Source organism: Metschnikowia bicuspidata (genome assembly GCF_001664035.1).
Source record: "Metschnikowia bicuspidata var. bicuspidata NRRL YB-4993 chromosome Unknown METBIscaffold_3, whole genome shotgun sequence".
Classification (NCBI taxonomy): domain Eukaryota; kingdom Fungi; phylum Ascomycota; class Pichiomycetes; order Serinales; family Metschnikowiaceae; genus Metschnikowia; species Metschnikowia bicuspidata.
This window is the reverse complement of record NW_017387733.1, coordinates 1,691,957-1,710,882: the sequence shown is the minus strand read 5'-3', so window position 1 is coordinate 1,710,882 and position 18,926 is coordinate 1,691,957. Positions and strand designations below refer to the sequence as shown.

Sequence of the window (18,926 nt, the reverse complement as noted above, 5' to 3'; positions counted from 1 at the left end):
CTGAAAGGTGCTCATTGGAGGACAATACAAGCAACAAGAGTTGGAAGACTGGCAATGAAAATTCATTGGCCAAAGGCGCGAGCGATGTACAAGACCAAATGGTACTGACATCACAGTCAGTTTGTAGTAGGTCGCAACACAACTTAGCATTGACATGCGCGGGGAGTTCTGCAAACATGAGTGATATTGCAAAGTCTTTATGATTGATGATTACCTGCATCACTGTCTCTTTCATTACATCACTGTGAAGACCCCAAATGTCGCTATCTCGGGATCCAAGAGAGTCCTTCATTTCTTTGATTGCTAAACGAAAGAGCTCCTCTATGTTTGTGGATCGATACTGCGTTTGCAAGATTGTGAACATCACGGATTCGGAATAAAACAGTTTATGCGAGATGACCTCTTTACCAAATACCAAAGAAGAGGCCAAAGGATGGAGTTTTGAGTTCCCCCCGGCATCTGTGGCTTCGGCTATCATTGAGATGGTATCTGCAAACAGAAGGATGCGATGATAGATCACTTTGATGAGGAACCTTCTTAGGCGAGCACAATCGGAGGAATCCAAAATCCCGGCAGACTTGAATGCTGCTTTAGTTTGGAAGACCCTATTTCTTTTTTCCATGGCATTCATGGTGATTTTAGTGAGTTTTGAAAATGCACAGTCCTGGCGCTCTTCAAGTTGGTCGGCTGATGCATACCAGGATTGAAGTAGTACTTGTAATGTTGAAGCCGCGTCCAGCTCGGGGGAAAAGTGTTCGGGAGGGACACTCAAGTTCCCAGGCCCGATGTCTCTGCAATAATCGGTGATATCGTCAGCAGTTGGGGGGAGCGAATCCCCCGCGAGAAGGCGGTTCAAGTTCTGCACAAACAGCTCTGCGGAGTAAGCTTGATTGCGGCGAGGAGCAGGGAGCAGGACTTTCAAAGGAGACTCGGCAGTGTCCTTAGTGAAGATGTATCTTTCGAGGTCGGGGTCGTCCAGCTTGATTTGGTTGCTGGCGGCTGCACCAGCCACATTCGTGTCGATGGACAGATTGATAAACTCCCAAAGAGGACGAAAGTCATAAGAGTCCGGTTCGCGGGAAGCAAGATCCTGGTATGCGGAGATGATGAGGTTGAAGAGCTCGTAGGATGCCGAGATGCGGTTGGGGCTGGAGCCCGGGAGAAAATTCACAAGCAAATAATGGTGCTGGAGCAAGTGGCCAACGTAGTGTAGCGTGTCCAAGTAGAAGATGATGACCTTGTCTTCATTTTTCAACACATACCTGAGGAACGCCCTGAAGAAGAGAGTGAGGTTGTCGGTGACGACGTAGAACTGGTAGATCCTCGCGATAGCGGAGGGCGATAAGTGGATGAGCTTCGGGGACTGGGAGATGGAGGACTTGATCTGCGAGGTGAGCCAGTTGGCGAGAAGGAACTTGACGCCGACGCTGAACAGAAGGATTTCCGCGAGGAAGGCGTCGAAGTCGTGCGGGAAGTGGCCGGAGAGCAAGCCGTGCAAGACGTGGGACCTGGAGACTTCCATGCCGCGAGCGTAATTGGACGAGATCTTCTCGCCCTCGGGGGTCCACTTGGAGAGGATCAGGTAGTGCTGCTTGTTGTTCAAGACGGGCAAGTTGGCGAGCACGGATAGATGGAAGGAGATGTGCGGGTCGGTCTGGGTGGCGGTGCCGAGCTCGCTCTCGCGGGACGAGATGTAGAAGATGCCGCAGGCGATGATCTTGCGGAGGTAGGCGGAGATGGCGATGATCCGCAACAGGCAGAGCTCGTTGACCAAGACGGCGAGGCTGTGCATGCAGAGCGCGGCGCGGGGCACGCGGGCCAAGGCGAAGATGCTGTCGAGGAGCTCGCCCTCGAACTCGGCCTTGAGCGTGGCGCTGCCGCGGGCGGTCAAGGGCTGCAACACGCTCTTCTTGATGTAGTTGCACAAGACCAAGACGCGCTCCGCCAGCGGCCGCGAGCCGCGGCACGCGGAGGCGCCCCAGCGCACGGCGAGGCGCACGTGCGTGTGCCACCTGGCGGGCTCGGCGGCCGGCGGCGTCGGGCGGAGCGCCGCGGCGAGCGGGCCGCGCAAGTCCATGCGGTCGAGCAGGCCGATGAACGCGAGCGTGTCGTCGGGCGGGCGGCCACGCGGCGCCGCGCCACGGGGGCCCGTGGCGCTGTAGCGCATGTTCAACAGGAGGCTCTCGTTGCGGTAGTCCACGAGGCGGAACACGGCCTCGAGGCGGCGGCGCGCGGCGCCGGGCGGCGTGGTCTGCGCCAACACGCGAAAGAGCAGCGGGCCCACCAGCAGCCACGCGGCCGGCAAGATGAACGCGCTGGAACGCTGGCGGAACAAGCGCGCCACGCAGCCGGCCACCAGGCCGAGGATGCTGTCGCGGAGGGCGGCCGGCAACGCGCCGGGCAGCGCGCCGCCGCCCGGGCCCGCCGCGGCCGGCACGCGCTCCACCTCCACGTGCGTCCAGAGAAGCAGCTCCGCGTGCAGCCGCGCGAGCACGTCGTGGCGCACGAAATCGCGCCAGAACGTCTGCACGAGCACCAACGCCGTGAGGAGCACGCCGTAGTGGAGCGCCGGGCCGTCCGCCGCGGGCGCGGCCCGCACCTGGCGCGCCACGCACGCGAGCAAGCACGCGCGGTCCACCAAGCGCTCGACGTAGAGCGTGCGCACGAGGCGCAAGAGGTAGGCCAAGCGCAGGCGGCGCGGCCCCGGCAGCGGCGGCCCGCGCGACTCGCGGGCCACGTGGTCCGCCACCTGCTGCGTCCACTCGAGGAGCCCGCGGGCGTCGCGCGGGTCGCGCCTGCGGCGCAGCAGCAGCAGCTCCGCGCCCAACACGCACTTGACGCACCACACGGCGCGGGCCTCGGGCACCTGCCACGCACACAAGTGGTCGAGCAACAGGCGGTGGCGGAGGCCGTGCGGCACGCGGGCCGCCACGCGCGCGAGCGGCACGTCCGCGTCCGCCAAGTCGCGGAGCCACGCGTCGCGGCGCGGCGCCGTCATGGTCACGCGGGGCGGCGGGCGGGGCGCGTGGCTGGCGCCCGCGATCCGGTTGAGCGTGTCGTTGCGCACGCTGTACGCGCGGGCAAGCGTCCGCAGAAGCTCGCCGAGGAGCGCGGCCGCCGCGGCGTCCGGCGCGAGGAGCGTCTCGTGCACCAACGTGCGCGCGGACAAGGACTCGGCGGGCACCGCCGGCGGCTCCAGGTAGCCGTTGTGGAGGCACTCGGCGGCCGCGAGCCGCGCGGCGCCGGCCGGCGGGCCGGCCCAGGGCTGGTAGTCGGGGTACACGCGCGGGCCGGCGCCGTTGGCGAGCGCGTGCACGGGCTCCCGGGGGCGGTCCATGGAGTACCGGAGCAGCAAGAGCTGGTCCTTGGACGAGCGGGCCGCGGCGGCCAGGCGCCCGGGGCCGGCGAGGAGCGAGTTTCGGTTTTTGGGCCGCGACATGGGCGGTCCGGGCGGGGCAGGGGCAGGCGGGGCGCGCGGCGGGGCCTGGGATGGGTGGGGGCGGCAGAAAGAGCCGGGGTGAGTGTGGGTTTGTGGCGCTTAGAGGAGGAGTTGCGAGTTGAGAGTTGGGCGTTTAGCGCGCGCGCGGCCGGGGGCCTGGGGCCTAGGGCCTAGGGCCTGGCGCTGGCGCTGGGGCGGGGCCGGGGCCGGGGCCGGGCGCCTTTTTTTTTTTGGCGGCGCGCCCGGCTTCCAGGGCGGCGGGGCCAGGGCGGCGGGGCTGGGGGGATGTGCTCTGTTTGGGGCCCTGGGGGCATGCACACAATCTTGTGTAAGTTAATGGAGACGGGATATAAAATTAGAGAGTGGTTGGAGGCGTAGTTGATTTTTATGGGTCGGTGCTATTACTGTATGGTCATGATTACTCGGGTATTTAGTGTACTCTACTCTATCTTCGGGATATATTTACTGGGTACAGGATATTGCATTGGAGAGTGGTTGGGGAGGCGCACACAATTTCATGGTTGGACTATGGACTGTATGTCTATGGTATTATGACTTAGTTATTTAGTCTACTCTACTCTATCATCTGGATATATTTACTGGGTACAGGATATTGCATTGGAGAGTGGTTGGGGAGGCAAAATTCATTTCTATGGTTGGGCTATGGACTGTGTGTAGTTGGTGTGTTGTATGCCTATGGTCATGATTACTCTGTTATTAATCTACTCCACTCTATCTTCTGGGTATATTTACTGGGTACAGGATATTGCATTGGAATGTTGGTTGGAGAAGCGCACATAATTTCATGGTTGCGTACTATGGACTATATGCCTATGGTCATGATAACTCAGTTATTAATCTACTCCACTCTATATTATGTATGTATATATCGTTGCTTGAGGAGGCGTAATTGTTTTTTTGGTTGGGTACTTTTACTGTGTAGTCATGATAACTCAGGTACTTAGTCTACTCTACCCCATCTTATGGATACATTCGGTGGAGACGGATGCAGCATTGGTGAGTGTTTTCTGGGGAAGCACAATTATTTTATGGTTGCGTACTATGGACTGTATCCCTATGGTCATGATTACTCAGTTATTATTCTACTCCACTCTATCTTCTGGATGTAATCGGTGGAGACGGATACAGCATTGAAGAGTGTTGTTTGAGGAAGCGCAATTAATTTTATGGTTGGGGCTATGATTGTATGCATATGGTCATGATCACTCAGTTATTAATCTAGTACACTCTATCTTATAGATAATTTACTGAGTACAGGATACAACAAAGAGCGTTACTCGGGGAAGCGCAAATAATTATATGGTTGCGTACTGTGGACTGTATGCTTATGATTACGATTACAGCATCAAAGAGCGTTCCGTGGGGAAGTGTAACTTTCTGGCTGGGCACTATTACTGTATGCTTATGGTCATGATTTTTCAGGTGTTTAGTCTATTTACTCTATCTTATAGATATATTTACCAATTACAAAATACAACATCGAAGATGTTACTTCGGGAGCGTGATTGATTCTTTTGATTTGGGCTATGGACTGTGGTCATGATTACTGATTTATTTAATCTGGTCTACTCTGTCTCCTAGATATATTTACTGAGTACAGGATACAGCATTGAAGGGGAGGCGAAATTAATTTTGATGGCTGGGTACTATGAACGTATGCCAATGGTCATGAGTACTCAGTCATTCAATCTACTCTACTCTATCTTATGAATATAGTTGGTAGAGACGGAAACAGCATTGGAGAGTGTTTTTTGGGAAGCAGAATTGATTTTTATGGAGGGTGGGTACTTTTCACTATGATGACATGGCATGGTGGGTATGCCATGGTAGGTAAGGTATTGTATGGTATCATAGGTTATGGGCATAATTGAAATCTACTTCACTCCACTCTACTCTACTTCATCCCACTCCATTCCACTCTAGTTCTCCGGGGTCAAAATAATGTCATTTGTTAAAATAGTCATGTGTGATCTTCTGTATTTATTTAATAAAGACAGAATACAGCATTGAAGTGTGATACCCCGGGAAACATATTTTTTTTCCGGATGATTCGATTTAAAACTATGTTGTCTTGTATTGTGTTGTATGCTCATGGACATGATTATTGGGTTTTTGATCTACCCCACTTTACCCTACTCTACTTCATTTAGTTCGTGGGATTTACAATCTTGTGTATATTTGGTGGAGACGGATCCAGCATTGAAGGGAAGCGTATTTGATATTTATGGTTGGGTACTATGGATTCTGTATACAGTTGGTGTGCTGTATGCCTATGGTCATGATTACTTGGTTCTTAAACTTACTCTACTCTTTCTTATGTATATATACAATGAATACAGGATACAGCATTGGAGGGGAAGCGTAATTAACTTTTAGGGTTGAGTACTGTTGACTGTAAAATTATTGTATAGCGGCTGCATGGTATGGCATATGTTATAAGCATGATTATCATATGTTATGAGCATGATTATAGGTTTTGAATTCTACTCCACTCCACTCCACTTTATTCCACTCCACTTTAGCTCACCCACTATAATGTACTTCACTCCGCACTACCTCACTTCAGTCCACTTCAATCCACTCCATTTGTGCGGAAGATCATGTCATTTGGTAACATGGTGATATATAATCTTATTTATATATTTGATGGAGATGGGATGCAGCATTGAAAAGTGCTTGGGGAAGAGTTCTTAATTTTTATGTTGGTACAACTTACTATGCTGTCATATATTGTGTTGTATTCTTATGGATAATCTCCTCCAATCCACTCTACTTTACTTCATCACTGTGAAGCTCAGATCATGGCATCTAGTCAGATAGTTACGCATAATCTTCTGTATATATTAATACAGAACACAGCAGTATAGTCTGACGCAGACAAGATACACCATTACAGTCTGAAGAAAACAAGATTCAGTATATTTAGTTTTGAAATCCAATCTCTGATTTATTCCGCTGTCTCTCTCGAGAGTAAGATTGGGGCTTTTAGCTTAAATGGTTGAATTTACTTTTATGTATATATCTGATGGGTGTAGGAAACACCATTGAAGTGTGTTATTCTGACAAACACAATTATTCTTTCATGGTGATTGATAATATACACTATGATGGTATGGTATGGTATGGACATAAATAATAGGTCATGAAATCACGCTTAATACTCCACTCTTCTCTGCTTTACTCTACCTACTCCACTCTACTCTATATCTGCGGGGTCAAGATCGTGGCATCTGGCTGAAATGATAATATATACTCCTATGTGTATATCTTATGAGTCTAGGATTCAACAGTGAAGTCTTAATTAATCTTTATGGTGATCTGGTACTATTGGCTTTGTAAACAATCATTGTGTATTGTTGTGTTGTATTTGTACTGTCTGTTTAAGGACGTGAATATCATGTTTTGAAATCCAATCCAATCTACTCCACTCAACTCCACCCTGTCCAGGTTGAAATCATGACTTCTAATCAAGTTATTAACTTTAATTTTGTGTATATATCTGATGGGTCCAGGATGCAAAATTGAAGTCTCTTACTCGCGGAATCATAACAAATTCTTATGTGGATTTGATTACTATTAACTGTGTATACACTAATTTTGTTATGTCGTATAATTTTATGGTATTGCATGTTTATGGTATTGCATGTTTATGAACATAACTATTAAGTTTTGAGCTTCACCCCAGTCTACTCTACTCTAGTATACTCTGTTTATGTGGGGTTCAGATCATGGCATTTAGTCAGTGTGGTGATGTATCATTCTGTGTATATATTGGATGAAAATGGGATACACCATTGAAGCCTGATGAAGAGAGGATACACCATTGAAGTCTGAAGAATACAAGATATTGAAGTATATAACTCGGGGACACATGATTGAGCTTTTATGGTGATTAGTTACTATTCACAATTTTTACAATTTGTGCTTTGTTCTATGTTTTTGGACATGATTATTAAGTTTCGAATCTACTCTATCTTCTGTGCATATTTAATGAATACATAATACAGCGTCAAGTGTATCTAATGAGTACAAATTACGGCATTGAAGTGTGTTAGTCGGAAAACTTTTCTTTTTGTGATTGGTTACGATTATCTAAATATACAATTGTTGTGTTGTATTGGTACTTTATTCTATGGACATGGATATAAGATTTTGAAATCGACTCTGGTCTACTCTTCTCTCATGTATTCCACTCTACTCTTTTTTTCCATACTTCTCTAAAATACTGTTCTGCACTCCACCTTGATTTATAGTCATTATAGTTATAGATCTTGATCTGAAGACTAACCTGGGGCTGATCTCAACTTTGGTTGAAAGTCACAACTCAAGCTAAGGCTTACTAAATTACACTGAATAGACCTTGGTATCACATCGCCTTGAAATAATATTTTGTTTGGTGATGACCTCCTTTGTGACAATACTTTTAATATTATTTTACTGTCTTGATTGGCTTTCTTGGTAGTTTGTGTGTTTCTTCGTTTTTTTTTGCTTTTCTGTCTTTGCTCTTTTGTTTTTGCTACTCGTCTCTTGTACTTTTAATAATTTGTACTTTCCATACTAATTTATTGGATATTTATTTTTTTGATTTCTTTTAAATTTATTTTTTTGTTTCTATCCTTCTCATGTGAACTGCTTTTTTGTTGCTTGATTTGGTTGTCTTGTTCCAGCACGGTACATGATGGTCAGTGGCTGAGTGTTTGGGTGTCGCTGGGCCCGTGGGGCGATGACACTTGACTACTCAACGGACCTCGCTGCTTACATGATTCATCAAGCCAGGGGTCACGATAGTGCTGGATGACCAGATAGAGTGCTAGAACTGGGGACTGGCCCTAATCGCTTCATAAATGTACTTCAAGTATTGATCGGGGGATATGTTTTGTAACTCATTACTTCACATCTGTCTCTACAATGAAGGCAGCTGTAATAAAGGATGGTCTCAAGTTTTGTTGGTACAGGTCTTATTGGTATAGGATATGTTAGTAGAGGCAAACTCAGACGTTATTTAAGTCCAGATCTAGAATATAGCAAAGTAGAAGCCCAGGCACAGAAACTCAAGAGCTATCAAAGATCATACACCAAGTTTCCGAAAAAGTCAAGTTTTTATGTTTATTAGCGCAAATAATTTTGTTACAGATCAATAGCTCTATGAGATCTATGGCCAACAGAAAAATTAATCTTCCGGAAAATTAAGAGAAGCGTGACCTTTTTGACTAGAGTCACAATCTTCGATTGTACAGAGGCCGCAGGACTCTTCATGCCTTACCCTTGTTTTCTATCATTCCGTTTGAAAGCCCTCTAAAAATTCTGCTATTGGTATTATGCATGATACGAGCCATTCTTTTGAGTTCAATAACCCACAGCTTGACTATGGCTCTATCATCCGGAAGATGAGGTCATACATTATGATCCAGCCGCAATCTGGTTTCTTCTAACCATCAAAAGTGGAGATCCTATGAGAAAACATCTGGAAGTTAAAAATAATGAGTTCTTAAGTTAGGTGAACTTTCCATTAGTTTTCAAGACAGAGTCTCCATGCATAATATTAACTGCTGTGAGACCAGGACTCGTGCGACCGGAAAGAATTATACTTTGCAACGCACCGCATATGAACAGAGGATCATCAAATGATTTCGAAGGCAATTGGGGTCAAGATAGCTGCTGAGAACACAAATGTGCAACCCAATTCCTTCCTTCTCGTGCGTCAAATCATGCCACTCATACATCGCAACTAGCCGTGGCTCGGGCTGGTAAACTCTTTATGCTGGCTACAGAAGAAAGTGGTAAAAAAGCAGGGGAATATTATCTCATATTGCAAATTCTATACCAGTTACACCTGAGCCCTTCAGATTCTCTGGTAGATTTAGTTAGCTGCTGTTGAGGCTGCTGGCACTGGACTATCGCCGCGTCACATTTCCAGGATCCGCCAGGGTCAGCTGGCTACACAGGCTAATGACATGCCTAAATAAAATGACGTATTTCTTTGAATTTCATGTACTTACAAGCTATTTTCGTAGTTGAATCAGCTTCTATCGGCCCTGCCGAGCCTGGTGCGACTGGGGCCTGGCCTCGATACTTTGGGACCCATTCTTACGACGCAAGCCAGGACGAGCCATGTCCAATTGGCCCAGTTTGATCTTTAGACCTCCAAATGCCTTGAAGCTGCGTGAGTCGTAAAACTAGATGTTCTTTATTTGATCAATATTGGCTGCTTTTGCTGGCCCCACTCCATACTCTCTAGAAACAGGCCATAACAGGGACACTGGGGCAACTGGCTATAAATTGGGCTATGGGCCGGTAAGGAAAGAGCCCCTAATGCACCACCATGTCCAAGAACCATTGAACGTGAAAAATGAGAATCAACTATAAGCCAAAAACTGATTGTCGCCGTAAGTGCATGTTTGTATATTTATTGTGAGTTTTGTCGATCAGGCCGAGTATTTCATGACACTCTAGAAAATTAGAAATGTTTGCGAGTAATATAGTCTATTGAATCATATTTTTTTGGTTTTAAAAGCTGCTGTGCTTCGACGACGCGGCACCCGACCTATGATTCAGAAGGAGGTTGTTTCACAAAGAACTAGATTTATGATAGAGTACTCACAACAACATAAAGGAATGTTTGTATACCAAGATACGTGAAATCTTGGACTAAGTGCTGTCAGCCACATTCAGAACGGCACGACTCTGCTTCCTTTTAGGAATTACCCGGCATATTCCGAGCAGTGGCTCATCAACTCATTCTGGGGAAAAAGGAATCAAGAATTCTTTAGGTACCTGAAATAATTGGGAAATATAAATGAGTGAGTTTTAAACCAAACAAGGCGAGTTGTATAGTCTGCGTCTGCCGAGCCTGGTGAGACCGAGATATCGTCCTAATACACCTTTTGATAAACATTGCCCAAAGAGGATGTTTGCATAGGTATCTAAGAAAACAATAATATGTGGGTCGAGTAATTCTACTTGCAAGTACATATATGTCAAGTAGTTCTGTACACAATATCAAACTACTTAGGTAGTATAACTAGTTGCTGTGAATGTCCTATAAATTATGATGTGATTTGACGTCACAGTTTAGTACACCCGGTACATCTAAAGCAAATTACAACAAAAGATAATCAAACCATGTGGTTTGAACTCTCAAATATGGGCCGTCAGCTACTGCGACATTGTCTGTAGGAGAGGTGGGCATGACTTGACTATATGATTATCCCTCCCTAGGTAATTTCGAAGTCTGAAGACTCAGCTACTTTGCTTCGGTTCTTGAATCTTTAAAATTGTGCGGGAGTGCTTTTTGTTTTCTGCACAATGCTGCCCTTATTCAAATTAGCTGCTTAGGACAGGCTGATGATTCTTCACTTTTGGAAATATCCTCCCAAAAATCCCGGAAACGTTTGTTTAACCCGGTTTACGAGAAATCAGAATCTAAAACGAGAGCACGAAAAAGCCAAATTAGCTTCGTCTGAACGCTAGGTAATTAAAGCATTGCACCGATTTCATTGAGTCTAGAGGGCCTGGTGAAACCATATCGCCATCACCCTCCTAAAGCATGCAAAGAAAATAGGAAGCTTGTCTCAAACGACAAATGATTCTCTCAGACTTTGACGAAAATAAAAGTACGGGAGCCAGTAAAGGCTGTCTAAGCAACTAGTCGTCCACTCTAGTTCAAATCTACTTTGGGCCCAAGCTTAAATTTCTACGGAAATATAATACACGGTTGCAAGATAAGTATCTATAGTCTAATCATTTATAAATTAAAAATCATTAAGAATACATTTTGAAGCGAAGAAACTACATTATTGATTGGCAGATTTCCTCTTTTAGTCCAGCGTCGCTGCAAATGTAAAAAGATCTGACATTTTTCTTCTCAGGAATTTCGGTAGATGGCTTTTTTCAGGATGAAATTGAAATCTGATTTCCCGACTAAACTCGATTAAAATTTGAACCTTCTTAAACAAACTGATGGCCAGTTCGTTCGATCACTTCAAAGCCTTTTACAATTCAATTTCGTGTAGATACAGTTGTATGCAGAGATTCGTATAATTATATCTTTAAAAGCACAACTCGAGCTTAAGATCTATAATCTCTATATCTGTATCTCCTGCGTAGTCTCTGTGGCACCATAAATGAAGATTTTGGCCTCACTACCAGTCGTCGTCGTCATCATTATCATCACTATAATCAGTGGTGGCACCTTTTCTCTTCATCAAGGCATCCGCCAAGGACCCAGCCAATGTCACTTCCTCGGTCTTCTTTGCCTTGAGCGCGTCCGCAAGCCCGTTGCCTAATCCACCACTGGACTGTGAAGCAGAGCCTGGAGCCGGCTTACTTTGACTGTGTGCTGGAGGGGGCGGAGGTGGAGGTGTGGATTTGGCACCACCAAAAAGCTCTGCAGGCGGCTCAATCTCTTTCATGTAATCAAGAGGGGACCAGCCTTCTCTGGTCTCCTTTAGGTCTTTTACGAGACCCCACTTGCCATTAACACTGACAACATACACCACCTCGTCCTTGACGAGAGGAACAGATCCAGCAACAGAACCATCATAGTCGTAAATAACTTTATACGTAGGATGCTTCGGCTTCGAAACTGCCAAAGATGGGGGCGGAGGAGGTGGTGGAGCGACCTTTCTCACAGGTGGTTTTGGAGCTGGCCCCTTTTGAGCAGGTCTTGGTGGAGGAGCGACTCGCTGTGCTGTAGCTGGCTGAGCACTTGGATGTGGCTGTGGCCTCTGAGGCGCAACAGGAGTTGGTCTAGACTGTGCTTGTGACTGTGCTTGAGATTGAGGTTGCGATTGAGGTTGGGGTCTCAGCGGAGCCAAAGGCGCTGGTCTGGTCTGAGTGACAGCTGGGGTAGCCACGGCAGTGTATGATTGAGTTGAGGGCTGGGGAGGCACATAAGCTTGATGGGCACCAGGATTTCTGGTGACGGGCGTAGGCGCATTGTATCCACTGCCATTGCTTCTTCGAATTCCTCTGTTATAATACTTGCTGTAATCAACAGTGGTAGAGGCACCCCGCGGTCTCTTCGGGTTCTTGCTGTTGGGGTTCAATCCCTGCTGTACGGTGACAGTTCCAGATTTGTAGATGTCTCCATGTAAAGGAGCAGCCCCATGCTGGAACTTGATCACGTGGAATTTCCCTGGCTTCTTTTGGTATTGCACCGTTGTGTCTATTTTCACTGTGATTCCCCTATTGATCTTCTTAAACTGCGTCACCAATTCAGTCTTGAAGTCCAAATTAATGAAAATGTCTGGTGTTGACGGATTTGGAGAGTGCAAAGAAATTGCAAGCCAGTTATCTTGGAATGTCGATAGGTTGAGACTGTTGATTCCACTGACTGGAATGGAGAATTCTTTTTGGAGATGGAGTCTGTTCTCAACTAAAGACTCGGCAATAACAAAGAAATTTGAGCGCGTGAGAATGAAGATACGCGAAAGACGCTTGGAAGATCTGCCAAACTTCGACAAGAGAATTTCGCCTTTTGCCGAAAACGCAACGGGCTCAGATATACTGGTTTGACTGACAATGAATCTGCCGTATCCAGAAGAGTCATTGCAGCCAAGATAATCACCCATATATGATCTGGACCCAAGAATCGAGAATCTTCTTCTCTCTTTTCTGCCTTGCAAAATAGCAGTGCCTTCATCACGAAGCTGCTCAAATTTATTACCGTGTTTCTTAGTCCTCCAGGCATTTTGAATGACTCTTGCTGCATCTTCCTTCTTCTTAAGATAACGTCTCCAGGCACGCTGGATACGGGCGGCCATATTGTGCCAGTACTTATCCCTCATATCTTCCAAAGCAAAAAGGGTTTCAGGAGTCTTGATAAAGACTTTGGTCGTTCCCATTTGGTACTCAGAAGTAGGAATGTGACAACTACGCAAGATCTCTTTCACTGCAGTTATGTCTTCACCTTGCCAAATGTAATCACCAGCGTAGCCAGTAGCTGGAGACAATAGGTAAAACCTCTGAACAAACTTGTCGAACGTCGTGCGGTAGGCAAATCCAGCTCTCCTGATACGCACGTTTTCCTTCAACCCCAAATACTTGATTTGGTGCAATACTTGCTGGTTTTCATACTCCTTGGGCCTTTTGGTCTGGTTCGGCTTGATAGTACGGATGTAGGAAGGTTGGCACTGAGATAACGTGTCTACCAAAATGTTTGCACTCTTTTTGATTTTGTCGGAGGCAGTTTCCGGTCTTTTTTTCGAATCCGTAAGCGCAGACAAGAGGTCTGGGGGGAACAAACTCTGAGTCACGAAGGTGTTGGTGGAGGTTGACAAGAGCTCAAGCAAGTCGCGCAACATACTGTCCTTGTTTTTGTCCGTCATTCCGGCAACCTCGTAAGTCACGTCGCCCGCATAGTGCTTGATGATGAATTTGCCCCTGCGGTCCTCGAAATGGCGGTTGTTTGCGCCCACCATACTCAATCTTTGGGCAAAAACCTGGTCTGCGGCATCGGAGTCTGCGTGGGCTGTCTTGATGGAGTCGTTCAACGCAGCGAACAAGCCAGGTTGGGGCCGCGTGGCCTCTATGAGGTCACAAACAACCTTGTTGTTGAAGTAGTCGATAGGGGTCCACTGGATCTGCTCCTGGACATACTCGTCCTGTTCGGCCTTCAACGTCAACTGGATGAAGATCTGCTGCAACTTCTCATTGACATAGTTGATGCAGATCTGCTCGAAGGAGTTCTGCTCGAAGATCTCAAAGCCATAGATGTCCAAAATCCCAATGGATTTCTTGGCGTAGTCCTGGGCCTCGTCTTTCAAGGAGACATTCACCCTGTCGACAATCCACTCAAACAAGTTGTTGTAGATCCCCTTTGCCAACGCGTCACGCACGGAGGTCGCCTGCACGATGTTCAATGGCACGTGGTACGTGGAGCCCCGCCTCATTCCGTGAGAGGTCTCGATGATGCGCTCGATGATCGATTTCTTCAAGATCTCCGCGTTGACCTCCAACAAGTACGCCACGAAATTGGTGACGCCCTCGTCGCGGATGGCGGCGTTGCCGCTCTCGTCCTCCACGAAGGATATGTTGCCGATCCAGAGAATCGCGGCAAGCATGCGGAAAATGTTGTCCTGTTCCACCTGCGCCAAGCCAATCACGTTCATGGCGTTCAAGGTCTCCTGGAAGTCCTTGGCGTCGTCAATGCCATCGGCATTGATGCACTTTGCTGCGGACGTGTAGATGTAAGTTTGCGGGCCCTGCACACCGAACGCCTGCTGGTACTGTGGCGGGCAGTGCTTGGTGAACTGGTAGAAAATGTGGAAGTTGCGCTCGTTGGAGATCTGCTGCACCACGCGCTGCTTCTCCAACAAGTAGTTGGTGATGTGCGCCGCACTGGGCTGGTTGGCCGCGTTGAAGTAGATTTCGAGGTACTTGCCGTGGCGTGACGAGTTGTTGTTTCTGAGCGTCTTTGCGCAGCCGAAGGACTCCAAGAGCGGGTTGGTGGCGAGCACCATGTCCTTGATTTTCGAGATCCCGCTCGAGCCGGAAGCCGCCGCCTGATCGTCCACCGAGACGTTGGCTATGTATTGCATGATCTGCTTGGCGGCCTCGGTTTTGCCCGCGCCGGACTCGCCGGAAATGATCACGCACTGGTTCTCGCCGTACGACTTCAAGTGGTAGTACATGGTCTCGGCTATGGCGTACACGTGGGGCGGCACCTCCAATCTGTTCTTGCCCTTGTATAGGCTGAGCGTCTGGGGCGTGTAGATGCCCAAATCCTGGAACGGGTTGACGGAAATCAACACGTGACCGATGTACGTGTAGATGGACCCGTTCATGAACCGCTTGTGCAAGTTGTCGTTGATGGATTCGTCGGAAATGGTGGACAAGAGCGTCAAGTCCGAGACGCCCACCTCTTTCTTTTTGGTGAGGTCAAACTCGGCCTTTTTGATGCCGGATTTCGCAGGCACGGCCTGCTGCTTGGCCTTGGTGCGGCCGCCTCTTTTCACAATGGCCATGGTCTGGGGGAGTGAGCAGGGGGCGAGTTGGGTGTTTTGATTAGCGGAGTGTCCGGCTAATCTATAGGTGCTTGGGGCCGGGCCAGGAACCGGCAGTGGCGCGCGGGCTGGTCGTGCGCGGGCCAAAAGGCGGAGCAGGGCAGCGTGACTCGGGGCCTGGCGCGGATGCTTGGGGCTGGTTCTGGGAGGTCCACGGGAGGATGGAGAAAAGCACGAGGCCGTTTTCTGGAGCGGGTGGATTTCTTAGACTAGTGTTTTTTTTTGTCAAGCTGGTGGTTTTTTAGAAGCTGGTGGTTTTTTTGAAGCTTATTGTTTTTCAGAAGCTGGTGGTTTTTTTGAAGCTGGTGGTTTTTTTGAAGCTTATTGTTTTTCAGAAGCTGGTGGTTTTTTTGAAGCTTATTGTTTTTTTGAAGCTTATTGTTTTTCAGAAGCTGGTGGTTTTTTTGAAGCTTATTGTTTTTTTGAAGCTGGTGGGTATTTCTGTGGTGTTTTTGACATGGCTCTTTAGACCGGCCTTTTTATCGTTCTCTGTTTATTACCACTGCGCTCTTATTGAGAATAAATGCTGCGAACATTAGGGATGGTGATTACAGGCCAGTTCAGTTGCCGTACATTCCTTTTGCATGGACAAAAAACACATGTCAACCATCGTGCACATATCTTAATCAGTCTACTTATTTCCTCTGTTTCTGAAAATTCGCAAAAAGGTGTCTTCGGTGGCTGCTGTGCCTATCGCAGGCATGTCCTGGAAGCATCTGCCTATTTTCGCTCTGCCACCCGCGCCTGCCTGAGCGATGAATACTAGGCAGTGCGCATGTTCAGTAGACATAGTTCAAACCTCACCGGGCCAGATTTCTCGCCGAAATCTCGGAGTATGCCGCGATTGAGTTCACTCGTGTCTGATGGCCTCTTCGATCTCTCTGAGCCATGGACGATAAAAAGGTAAAAAAAAGTGATACGTCAGATTCTGGCGGGGCTTGTGCTGTAGGCTCAGTATACTGAAAAGCACCTCGAAAGCCTTTCGCCCACTGCCTCGAACACATCGAAAAAGTGTAGCCCAGCTGCGAATTCCCAACGTCGCCGGTTTGGCTGCATCGGCTGGTCCAAAACAAAGCCTTCAAGATTCATCGGACACACTGTGTATTAGCCGTAGACGTAGCCTATACAACCATTCTTGTAGCGTCGAACAATGTACTTTGCCCCTCGGCCTGTCCCGAGTTTCTTTCCACTGAGAAAATCAAGCCCACAGAATCGTTCCTGGACAGCCCATCTCTCCAAAAGAGGCCCTTTCGGTCACTTCCTCTACGAAGACCAGATCCTCACCATCTTGTCCTTTCCACCGGATGCCACCTTCTTGCCGTCCATGCTCCAGTCCACCGCATACACCTCGTCGGCGTGGCCTGGCAAGTCCACGTTGAGCTTTCTGGTCCGCACGTCCCACACTTTCAAAGTGGTGTCTTTCGAACAGCTCACCAACAATCTGCTGTCTGACGACCAGGCGGTCTGGTACACTGGGGCGACGTGGCCGCGGAACGTGCCAATAAAAGTGCCCTTCAAACCGTCCCAGATTTTGATGGAGTTATCGAAAGAAGCGGACACAATGTAGCGGCCGTCCGGCGAGAACAGCACGTGGTTCACGAGCTTCTGGTGGCCCGTCATCCGGCACACCGGTTTCGATGACTTCAACGGTTCCCACAAATACATGGTGAAATCGTCACTGGCCGTCACGAGGCGCTCGCTGATCCGGCCCCCAAGCTTGGCAACCTTCTCGTACTGCTCAAGTGCTTTCTTGCGCAACTCCTTGGCGTCGCTCTTCGTGCTCTTCTTGGACGACGTGTGGTCAAAGCCGCCTTTTCTCAACACATGGTCCGTCGAGATTGACAAGTGGTTCACCCAGTGCGCGTGGCTCTTGAGAGTCTGGATACATTTGCCTCCAGCAGCGATGTCCCAGGCCTTGATCGACTTGTCGTGCGACGCACTGTACAAAATATCCGAGCCGGACCACTTGACGCACGACACCGCGTTGGTATGCCCGGCCATGGTGTAGAGACACGTTCTGCGCGTGGTGTCCCAGATCTTGACGGTCCCGTCCTTGGAGCCAGAGCCTAGACGGGGCGTCTCGCTATCCTTCACAAGGTGCAAGGGCTCCCACGTCAAGCTGGAAATCCACTTTGTGTGGCCCACCAAGGGCTGTCCCAACAGGGCACCCGTCGTAGCATCCCACAAGCGGATGGTGTTGTCCATGGACCCGGTGGCAAGCATGGTTCCACAAGGCGAATACGATACACACAACACCCAGTTGGTGTGGCCCGTGAGCGTTTTGAAAGGAGTTTGCGTGTTGCAGTCCCAGATACGGGCAGTCGAGTCCCCGGCTCCGGTGCACATTCTGCCGGAGTCGTTGGGCGCAAACTGAGAGCACAAAATGGTCGACGAGTGGCCAGCAATGGCCGTATTTGACCGCGTCACAGCCTTGACTTTGAAGACTGCTCGCGGCGTGTACACGATGGTCAAGAAGTCCTCCGTGGTCTTGATTCCGGGCTTCAAAATCGACGTGTAAAGATTATCTTGGATGTCCACGAGCAGCGCATCGGCCTGCCCGTCTTTTTGGTCAAGAAGAGAAAACGAGTATGGAACAGGGTCGTCTTTTTCGCCATTGAGCTGGTTCAAGAGCTCTTCCAACTGCTTTTCGGTGATGCCTCCAGGCACCCGGATCGAGCCTCCCACAGACTCTCCGGAATCTGCTGCCTGGAACTTTATTAGCACATTCGGGATGTCTTCAGGAACGAGGTTGACCTCGCGCACTTGCTGTGCTTCCTTCTTTTGTTTTTTGGATGGCGGTGGGATGACAGTGGCCATGTTTAGGATGTGAACGTTAGAAAAGATGCTTCTCGTACGCTTCGAATTTTGGAAATTATCACCCAGATGCTCATCGCCGGGTGTGTGTGCAGGACAACGTACAGGGTCCGAGTCTTGAAGGTGCGAGTATCATGGTCTTGTTCCGATTTGTTTTTGGGAGCATTTGTAGAAATTGCGCTGTCGGACTCTTCGTCGCTTTTCAATTGTTAGTTCTGTTCAGAAAAATGAAGCAAGTGGCGCTGTCTACCCAAAAGCGTGCGCGATTCAAAACATGCTTCAGCTTGTAGATGCCTCGCGTTCCATCTGCCTCCCCTGCGTTCATGTAATTTGGTCTAATTTCTGGTCTCCATCCGGCCTCTCCGCTTTCATATGTTTTGTTTTTCTGATAATGGATCTCCGATCTTGTTAAAGGCAATCCTTTTTTTTTGATTTCACTACAGGCGGTTTGCCCGTATTCCCGAAATATCTGCGTGCCATACAATCACTTCGCAAACAAATAATGCATGATATAGTGAAACTTAGTTGTTAGTAACAATCGCTTCACAGCCAATAAATAATGCATAATATAGTGAAACTTAGTAGTTAGTAACAATCGCCTCACAGCCAATAAATAATGCATGTTATGGTGAACTCAGTAGTTAGCA

General features: G+C 48.4%; 3 protein-coding genes across 3 annotated transcripts in view; all 3 read right to left on the bottom strand.

Annotated features, from left to right (window-relative positions):
- SRB8 (Srb8p) overlaps positions 1–3,632 on the bottom strand; it is a 5,907-nt gene extending 2,275 nt beyond the window's left edge. Inside the window, exon 1 of the mRNA XM_018854790.1 lies at positions 1–3,632. This exon is cut by the window's left edge and continues 1 nt beyond it. Within this exon, the coding sequence (XP_018711937.1) occupies positions 1–3,439 (3,439 nt within the window). The 5' untranslated portion in view covers positions 3,440–3,632.
- A 7,630-nt stretch (positions 3,633–11,262) lies between these two features.
- Positions 11,263–15,464, bottom strand: MYO5 (myosin 5). The gene has a single exon (XM_018855950.1). The coding sequence runs from the start codon at positions 15,424–15,426 to the stop codon at positions 11,602–11,604; it is 3,825 nt and encodes a 1,274-aa protein (XP_018711936.1). The 5' UTR covers positions 15,427–15,464; the 3' UTR covers positions 11,263–11,601.
- Positions 15,465–16,728: 1,264 nt separating this feature from the next.
- Positions 16,729–18,282, bottom strand: METBIDRAFT_41545 (uncharacterized protein; the record flags this gene model as incomplete). The annotated part of the gene is made up of 1 exon (XM_018857420.1): positions 16,729–18,282. One exon carries the CDS (start codon positions 18,280–18,282, stop codon positions 16,729–16,731), a length of 1,554 nt encoding a protein of 517 aa, XP_018711935.1.
- Positions 18,283–18,926: the final 644 nt, after the last annotated feature.

Bases quoted from the DNA above. Each gene is read 5' to 3' on its own strand.
- MYO5 (XM_018855950.1), bottom strand. From the start codon at position 15,426: ATGGCCATTGTGAAAAGAGGCGGCCGCACCAAGGCCAAGCAGCAGGCC.